The 9,233-nt window shown below is 37.9% G+C and overlaps 1 protein-coding gene across 1 annotated transcript; it reads right to left on the reverse strand.

The window, feature by feature from the left end:
• Window positions 1–2,494: 2,494 nt before the first annotated feature.
• On the reverse strand, window positions 2,495–4,011 carry LOC113239978 (sucrose-6-phosphate hydrolase-like). Its single transcript, XM_026477167.1, has one exon. It carries the CDS (start codon window positions 4,009–4,011, stop codon window positions 2,548–2,550), a length of 1,464 nt encoding a protein of 487 aa, XP_026332952.1. The 3' UTR covers window positions 2,495–2,547.
• Between the last annotated feature and the right edge of the window lie 5,222 nt (window positions 4,012–9,233).

Consider the following 9,233-nt stretch of genomic DNA (forward strand, 5'->3'; position numbering starts at 1 on the left):
TCCCCAACCTAGTACAGACTCCAGCTCTCACTAAGGTGCTTCATATTTAACATGAAATGTAACAAATCTGCATTTTGTAAACCTTTTTCAGAGAAATAAAGCATTTTGTATTTATATTTGGTCTTTTTAAACCGACTCCAAAAAAAGATAGATGTTCTTAATTCGACTGTACTTTTTATATGAATGTTGCGCGATTACTCCGATTTGTGAATCAATTTTGAAGATTGTTTTTTATTGGACAGAGGGTACCTCAGTATTGGTCCCATATAAATTCGAAGAAAAGAGTTCCTCTTCTAAGCACTTTCCGGTAACCGATTTCAGTAAAACTTGGCAAATAGATGTAATTTCACGGACTTTTGAGATCGGTATTTTTATTTAAAAAAAATTACAATTATTATAAACATATGCACTATGAAAAAATTCCTTCGATCCGGTCGGATTCGAACCGACGTCTTCTTGTATACCGTGCCAAACGCTATACCAACTAAGCCACGGAACGAACCAACGGACCTCACGAATTTTTCTATGTGCTTGCGTCGTGTCTTTGTACTTGGTCTTTCAACGACTTTTTAGTCGTAGCGCCATCTATGAGAAATCTTTGACAGATTTATCACCCAGTTAGTACCTTTACAGCTACCAGTCCTGGCGAGAGATGTCGCTATTCACTGTATTAATTAAATTTTTATTGAATTGATATTCAATTTTTTTTTTGTGAAATGACTCCACTAGTTTGTTATTATAACATCATATCAATTCAATAAAAATTATAACAAAAAAAATATCAATTCAATAAAAATTTAATTAATACGCACTAAATTGCAAAAAAACGGATTTATTTGTTGAATGGTCTAGGCTAGATAAGGGACCATTCATACAGGTCACGTGTGTTGTCATGCCTATCGACTCTTGCCACGTGTGCAGTCATGTATTTAAGTTTATAAATAAACTTAAATAGTTTATTATAAACAAATGATTAGCGCTTACACCCAACAAGCCTGTGATGTTATACTCGTAAAGAATGATTGCTCTTATATGTAATAGATTTCAAAAGCTTATCGATTTTTTTTATAATATTAAGTGAAGGGACGAGTCGTGCGCCTGATGGTAAGCGACACGCCTGGCCATAACAGTTGCAGCGCCACTCAGAGCTTTAAATCGCAAAGATCTAAGGGACACTGCCACTGCGCCCGTCACCCTGAGACATACGTTAACAAGTCCCATGTTCCTGTTATGTCACTATATATTTATATAATTTCAATTTTTTTATTTATATATTTGTAATTGTATGTATAAAATAGATTGTAGTTTTTACGGCAACCAGTCAATTGGTAATTTTTTTCTTGAATCTCCGATATTCAGATGTGGACAATCTAGATATTTATTTTCTGTGATTTGTCTTGACGCACACACTTGGTGGTCCCCTAATTCGTAGAGAAACCGTGTATCGCGGATGCCATGGACACACACATAGACAACCACAAATTACACCTAAACTCACGAGAGAAGTTAGCGTAAGCTATAATAAATATTTCGCCCGACCCAGGAATAGAACCCGGAACCTTTGCGTGGCGACCAGCATGGTAACCGTTAGGCCACGGAGGCTGTTTATCTCAATTATCTCACTTTCAAATTGTAATTATAATCACTATATCGTAGTTTTTAGTACCTTTAGAAACCCTGTGTCGCGGGTGCCATGGACACACACATAGACAACCACAAATTACAGCCAAACTCACGAGGGAAATAAGTGGTAACCGTTCGGTCACGGAGGCAGTTAGCCAAGCAGTCATATGAGCATTGCTGCCTCCCGGTTTTGAAGGCGCGTCACTTATCACCGCACGACTTGTTTACCCCGTCTCTAGGTGTCATAAAAAAAGATAGAAAAGGCAGTGGTAATTGTTAAAAGTAATAATAATCGTTTTTTAACTGACTTCAAAAGAAGGAGGAGATTTTCAATTCAACTGTGCATTTTTTTGTTTTTTATCGAAAAGAGTGCACCTCACTAGTGGTCCCATTTAAATTTGAAGAAAATATTCCACCTCTAAGGGTCGAAACACAAAACTGCGAATTCGCAGCGCAGAATAACTGCGACGCGAATTACTGCGGCAAGGCATCTCACTGCCACGGTTCGGGTAATTATTCCTTCTACGAACGTCAACCGTACTGAACGCATTTTTTAAAATAGGTAGCGATATGGATCGTAAAAAGAGTGTTGCACTGCTGTTATTGATAAGAAAGTATACGAAAAAACACAAAGAAGATTCACATCGCAGGAATGCGCGATGCGGAACGATTCACGATGCGTCATGCGAGCTCGTAGATTTCGTGTTTCGAGGCTTAGGGTGGCAAACTAGGGGATAAATGACTTTTGAAATCGGTTTTTCTGGTACCTACTCTGTACTGAGATTATTATTTGTCGCACTTCCTTGCAAGCCAAATAAGTTTACAGATTTTTATAAAAGTATATTCTTTATTATATGAAAGTTACAGCGTAAAACAACAACAAACAGTTTATATTATTATCAAAAAAAAAATTTTCGTTTAAAATTAAACTGGAATGCTTCTGCTCAGTAAAAAAGCTGTCACTTGCAAAGGCTGGACACTCCTATTAAAGACCAACCATCCACCGTCAGGGTACACACGGCTGCTGAACACCACTTCTCCTTCCCCACAAAATAGCTCTAAAGTACTGGCATCAAGGAATATCCTCCAGGACGTACTCCCTATAGGAGTCCAATCAACCTGTCTAACGTCACCGTTTCCTCTGTCAACGGATACAATCTTGGTTACTGAATTCCAACGCAACCAAACTTGTTGACCACCAGCGTTCCCAGTCAATTCCAACACTATATCCTGGTCCAGGTCGCCTTCAACGATCATTTCTCCAGTAGCATCAAAAGAAACTCCATAGTTTGTTTGCAAAGTGACGTTTATAGAACCTTGTCTTAAGGTCACTTGATCATCAACGGGTTTCATTAAGAGACGATTTCCATACAGCTGCAATTCTCTTATCAGGGTCAACGCTCCAGCCCATCCATCAACATTTTCGGGATGATCTACTCCCCACATATTAAACCAACCGACAACATACCTTTTACCATCCCTGTCTGTCGTCTGCGCAGCGTAGAAATCATGACCATAGTCAAGTTCTTGGAATTCCACCTCAGGTATAAACTCATAGGTAGTATAATTGAAGCTTCCTATAATGTATCCAGTTATGTGAGATCTATATAAACCACCGGGTGGCGGTTCCACGCCTTCAGGCGATAACAAAAGTACATATTTTCCGGCCAGTTCAAAGAAATCTGGGCACTCCCACATAAATCCCATTGTTCCATCAGATTCTCCTAAGTCCGTCAAGAATTCCCAATCAAATAAATCAGGGGACCTGTAAAGAAGAACTGTGCCTCTGTCATCTATAGTTCTAGCACCAATAACGGTGTACCAGTAGTCTCCGTGTTTCCATGTTTTAGGATCTCTGAAATGTGGTGAACCATTTTCTGGTCTAGGTATCACTGGATTTCCTTCATACTTTGTAAACCTCTCACCGTCATCACTAAAAGCCAGGTATTGAGTTTGGTCAAACCCCTCCTCATCCTCATCCTCTATATGGGCAGTATACATGAGAACCAATGTGTCGTTATCGACAACAGCACTGCCCGAGAAACAATATTCTTCTTCAGGAAGCAACGCAGTTCGCAGCCATTGCCAATTGACTAGATCGGGGCTAACCACGTGTCCCCAGTGCATCGGACCCCACACGGTGTCATAAGGATAAAATTGGTAGAAAAGGTGGTACTCGCCTTTGTAAACGGAAAATCCATTCGGGTCATTGATCCATCCCACGGGAGCAGAGACGTGATAATGCAGCCTGTACCTTTGATTTATCTCAGCTTTCTTTTCTTGTATATACCTTTCTAATTCATCTATAGCACTTTCTGATTGTCTGCCTAGTTTGGCATTTATAAATGCCACTAGTGACAATAAGAGCAACAACCTTAGACTCGCCATGCTAATGGAAATTAAGGATAATCGTCAGTGATATGTGTTATATATAAAATTTTCAAGGCTCCTCTGATAAGGTGGACGGTCTTCTGCACAAGCGAGTTATCCTACAGGAAGTTAGGAGATAAACGCAAATAATATTTATTTCATAGATAAGCAAATTACACTTGAAATTGTATTATTGATTAAACTCTACTGCTAATTCGTAAGGCAGATTCCCTTGAGAAGAATGATCAAGAATCTCTAGGGGTTGCTCTTTGTAAATTAATATTTGACTGAAATTACCATTGACTTACAATTATATGGACGTCGGGTCCGCGCTAAAAAGTGTCCGCACTTGTAAGGCGCTAAAATCGTATACAGAGCGCGACACTCCGCTTTAGTTTTCATTCTACTGACAGCGCGATACTGCGATGACATTACAATTTAAATTTCGAATAGGTTGACTTGGGACATTTTTTTCGTGGTTTTTGTATTAGACCCGTCGTCCATTTATTTGTAAGTCTATGGAAATTACGTTTATTTTGAACGGGACTGTTGAATGCAGCTTATTTATTTTATGCTTCGTCACTTGAGCACTTTTAGCAAAACGTGTGTGGCTAAACTACGACCGAGAATTATTAAATATACCATTGAATTGGGTTTGAAGCTGTTTTGCGATTTAATTTGACATTTCCGTCAATGTGCGACATTTACTCTTAACGACTTTTTAGTGTTAATTTTTTTTTTATGACTATTCTAAGAAACCCAGTGGACGCCAGATTATGTGGAATTCTTAGATCTTAACCCTTGTGGCCTTCTTCCGTGCATGTTAGGAGGTTTCGGGATCTCTAATAACCGTCACCGGTGCACGCACTTTGCCTACTTAGGCTCCTCTCGGGCTCTTAGCCCTCGCCGTCCCTGCCGAGTATATACCTATAATAACTTCACGGATATGCAATGAGCTAACTTTGCCTTCACTAATTTAGCGAAAGATCACAAACATTTACTCTCAAATTATGAAGTCAATCGGAAAAAGGGTTAAGTGGGCTTTATGCGAAGCCTTTATTGAAAACTTCTTTCGGTGTCCGAACATTCGATGCAGTGCAGGAACGAGCATCTACCCTGATTAACCCTAGAAAGATAACCATATTTTATAGTAAGTTAAAGATAACTATACGTCGATTCAACGTGTGAAAGTTTAAGTACACGTAATTTTGATTGTGTAAATTTTTTGTCTGTGATAATGTATTATTAGAGTCATTCTGCCTATGTATAATAATCTCAGTACAGAGTACTAAAAAAAAGGACCTCAAAAGTATACGTAGAATTACCAAGTTTTATTGAAGTCGGTTACCGGAAAGTGCGCAAACCCGGATTCATCTCCTTGTTCGCCACTATACGGAACTTGACACAGGAGATAATAAAAATCGGTTCTCACTACTCAAAGTATATTGAGAGCGAAAAACGCCTTGAATTGGAGAATAGCAAAATAAACCATTAAAATAATTGGTCCTTATAATAAAGTTTAGACGCTATTTATAATAATCTCAGTACAGAGTACTAAAAAAACCGACCTCAAAAGTACTACCTACGTCTATTTGCTAAGTTTTATTGAAATATCCCCTAGTTCGCCAATATACAGGACTTGACGCTGGAGGTAATAAAAATAGGTTCACTACGACACTACTCAAAGTATATTGAGGGAAAAACGCCTTGAATTGGAGAAATAGCAAAATCAACCATTAAAGTAATTGCTCCTAAATTAAAGTTAGCCGCTATTTATAAAAATGAATCTTCATGCGTGAATCCACCCTTCGAGATGATTTTCTTCAAAATAAAATGGGACCACTATGGAAGTACCCCCTTTCCAACAAAAAAGGAATCATGAAAATCGGTTCACAAATACCGTAGTTATCGCGTAACATACATACAAAAAAAAAAAGAAAAGAACATACAGTCGAATTGAGAACCTCCTCCTTTTTTGAAGTCGGTTAAAAAGAAAAGAGGGAAGATTATTAAACAAAACTCGATATATAACAAAAATAGGTATTCCTTACGTTATAGAACCAAAAAATATTGAAATCTCTTCTTGGGATTTATAATTATAACTATGAATGTTAGAAAATCAACATTATGTAGTATAATTTATATTAAAAATGGAGAATTAAAAAACTAATTGGCCTCTAAGGCTCTTAGGATAAGTGTTGACTTGAGGTTTGCGGAAATGGAGTTTATTACATTTGTCGCACATTGGAGCAATTACACCAAAACAAGCCTACAGTGCCCTGCGAGTCCAATTGGGGTTGCCTCGATACTGTAGTGCCTCTGGGATGTTCACGGAGGCTAGAATCGACGGTTTCCAGGCCATCATTCGGAAAAGAGTGGCTTCTCTGTTGGCCAGAGTGAGGGGCAGTACCAACAGTCTTCTTAGAGTGATAGCAGAGAGGATGGACAGCCCAATCCTTAAACATTGGATGTCCATTCATGTAAACGAAAATGAAAATTTTGCATTCTACTAACATAGTTATTTAAGTTCCTACTAACATTATATGGACATGTAGTCTGAAATAAATTCTTTCATTTCATTTCATTTCATTGACTTGTGATCGTTTTAATTTTTGATAGACAAACGGCACATTTCCTTCTGTTTGACTCAGGTAATTTATTATCGCTAATAGACCAATTGAGACTGAAAAAAAAAGCAGCCGTTGTATCCTAATGGTTTGACCTTACTGCCACTCAAGCAGAGACCGTGGGTTCAAATCCGGGCTCGCACCTCTGAGTTTTTCCGAATTTATGTGTAAAATTTTATTTGAAATTTAAATTTAGCGTTTCGGCGAAGGAAAATATCGTGATGGAATCTGCATGGCGAAGAAGAATCACAACCTTCGGGGAATGTGTGAAGACCCCAACGCGCCTTGGGCCAACATGCGGACTGTTTGATGGGGTCGGCGAAATAGCGAACTTAGGTTAGGAAATAGCGAAGGTCTTCGATGTCACTTTGTACGTTGTCTTGTAAAATATCATCATCTCTTTCACTATCCGGCCATTCGACCTCTCCGTCACTCAATGCTTGTAGTAACCGGAATATCTCTGCATCTTTTACAAAACCTAATCACGTCATTTTGTTGTAATAACATAGCCTGTAAAAAAATTATAATTTGTAATTAAAAATATATAATATTTATTCGCACATAAATCACGAAAGCCTATTGACTACACAATAACACCAAAGTCAAAAACTAACGCAAAAAATAACCATACGTCACTTACTTACACAAGTAGAGTCTCACACACACAGCGACACCAGTGTCTTCTGCAAGCTCTGTGGGTCGACTGAGTTGGCAGGAACGGGCGGGTGCACTGGTGCTTAATACGAAGGAATTATACCGATTTTTCAAAATCGAATACGTCGTTTCAACGTAGGTTATCTTTCTAGGGTTATACTGCCTGGTAAACAGATTGTTACCTTGATTCTGCATTAGCACATGGCGCTGGATTTACCTATGGTGCAGGGTGTGCGACTCACTCGGGCGCAGGATCTTTCATAGAAAAGCAAGTTCGCCGCCAAGGATAAGAAGCAAAAATGCCGCATCTCGGATGGATGGCCATCGTACCACTACTCGCACATGTACCAAACTTTACACCGCCCTGTACACAGAAAAATAACACTAGCACTCAATATCTCAGGTTCGGTACGGAATGTTATAGTTATAACAAAAAGGAAAGAAACAAAAAAGGGTACGGACCTCGACTCTGCGGAGAGTAATTTATAGCGAGGAGGTTTTAGTCCATAAATCACTGAGTATACTTGCAGCATCTATGGCATCCATAAGGGTTTCTTCCTTCCAAGAAAAACAATATTATTAAAAACAACAAAAAGAATTGTTATATATGCACAACACCATCCAAATACTTAAGGGGATTTTAATTTATTTTATTATATGTGAACAACAGCTAAATTACTTATTATTATCTTCCTGATAAATACACCACCCAGATAATTAAATTAAATGAATTAGGTTTATGACGCTGATGTTGATATAAAAATTGGATTAATACATAATAATTGACATATCTTTTCATATATGTGATAATTGAATTGGATGTAAACATAAAAATTAGGCAAAATCTCCATTTGACTCTTTAAAATAGGATCTTCTTCTTCTTTCTAGCCGTTCTCAACCATATCGGTACAGGCCTCCTTCAATTTCTGCCACTTCTCTAGGTTCTGTGCCACCTGTATCCAATTCAACCACGCCACTTTCTCTGTGTCATCCTTGCAACGCATCGACGTTTGTCACCCCACGGTCGCCATTCGAGGACCGCTTTACACCAGGAATCATGCTTTCGAGTCACGATGAAATAGGATATTTGATTGAAATTAAATAAGTATTGGTTGCTGGAAATCGTTGATCTTGCATTAACAGTCTCGGTACACACGAGTACTTCTTTTTAAAATATCCAATAAAACTGGATTTCGGGTTTATAGTTGTAAAAATATCTTCTTCTTGTAATGCGTCTTTAACTAGTGAAAGTTGGCCACAAATTCCTAAGCTGCATGAATAGTACTAAGTTGCCTGAGCTAACAACTCCTGTCCCTTATCTGGATCCTCCACGTGGTAACTTTGACTCCATTTAATTAATTTTGTTTACACACAAGTTATGCGGACGACCATGAGGAAATTAATGGTAGCGCGTGGTTGGAACGTACCAACCAATCTTCCACAAATTAAGTAAATACACTCAACATATAGAACGCCGTTACTTATTGTGTCAATTGATACTTCTTGGTGTTAGGACTTCACTGTAACGGAATCTTCTGATACACAGCTGGACTCTTAGATTCAGATCTCCTTCGATAGTACATTCTGCCTTCTTATTAAGGTTCAGATATTGGTTTGCTACTACACAATTTTTTGACTCTCTTAATTCCAGTACAGATTCAACAGACTCTATGCCATATATCAGATTCATTAATTTGTTAAAACATTTTTGATTTTTTTTAAATTTAATTAAATATTCTATTTAAAAATGAAAATGCACGTTTATAAAATGAAAAAAGTTTGAGCTAACCATAAATTAAAAATCTACAAAAAATAAGCAAAACGCTATAAATTATTTTAAAGATTGGTGGAATATATCTACCTCAGTGCTAACCTTATTATAATTCCTGCACATACGAAACAACGGATCGTTGTACGACACGTTGTATGTTGTTAGTGGGACATAAAAAAGGTTTTACA

This window comes from Hyposmocoma kahamanoa, unplaced genomic scaffold, assembly GCF_003589595.1.
Source record: "Hyposmocoma kahamanoa isolate Upper Pololo Valley unplaced genomic scaffold, ASM358959v1 119, whole genome shotgun sequence".
NCBI lineage: Eukaryota > Metazoa > Arthropoda > Insecta > Lepidoptera > Cosmopterigidae > Hyposmocoma > Hyposmocoma kahamanoa.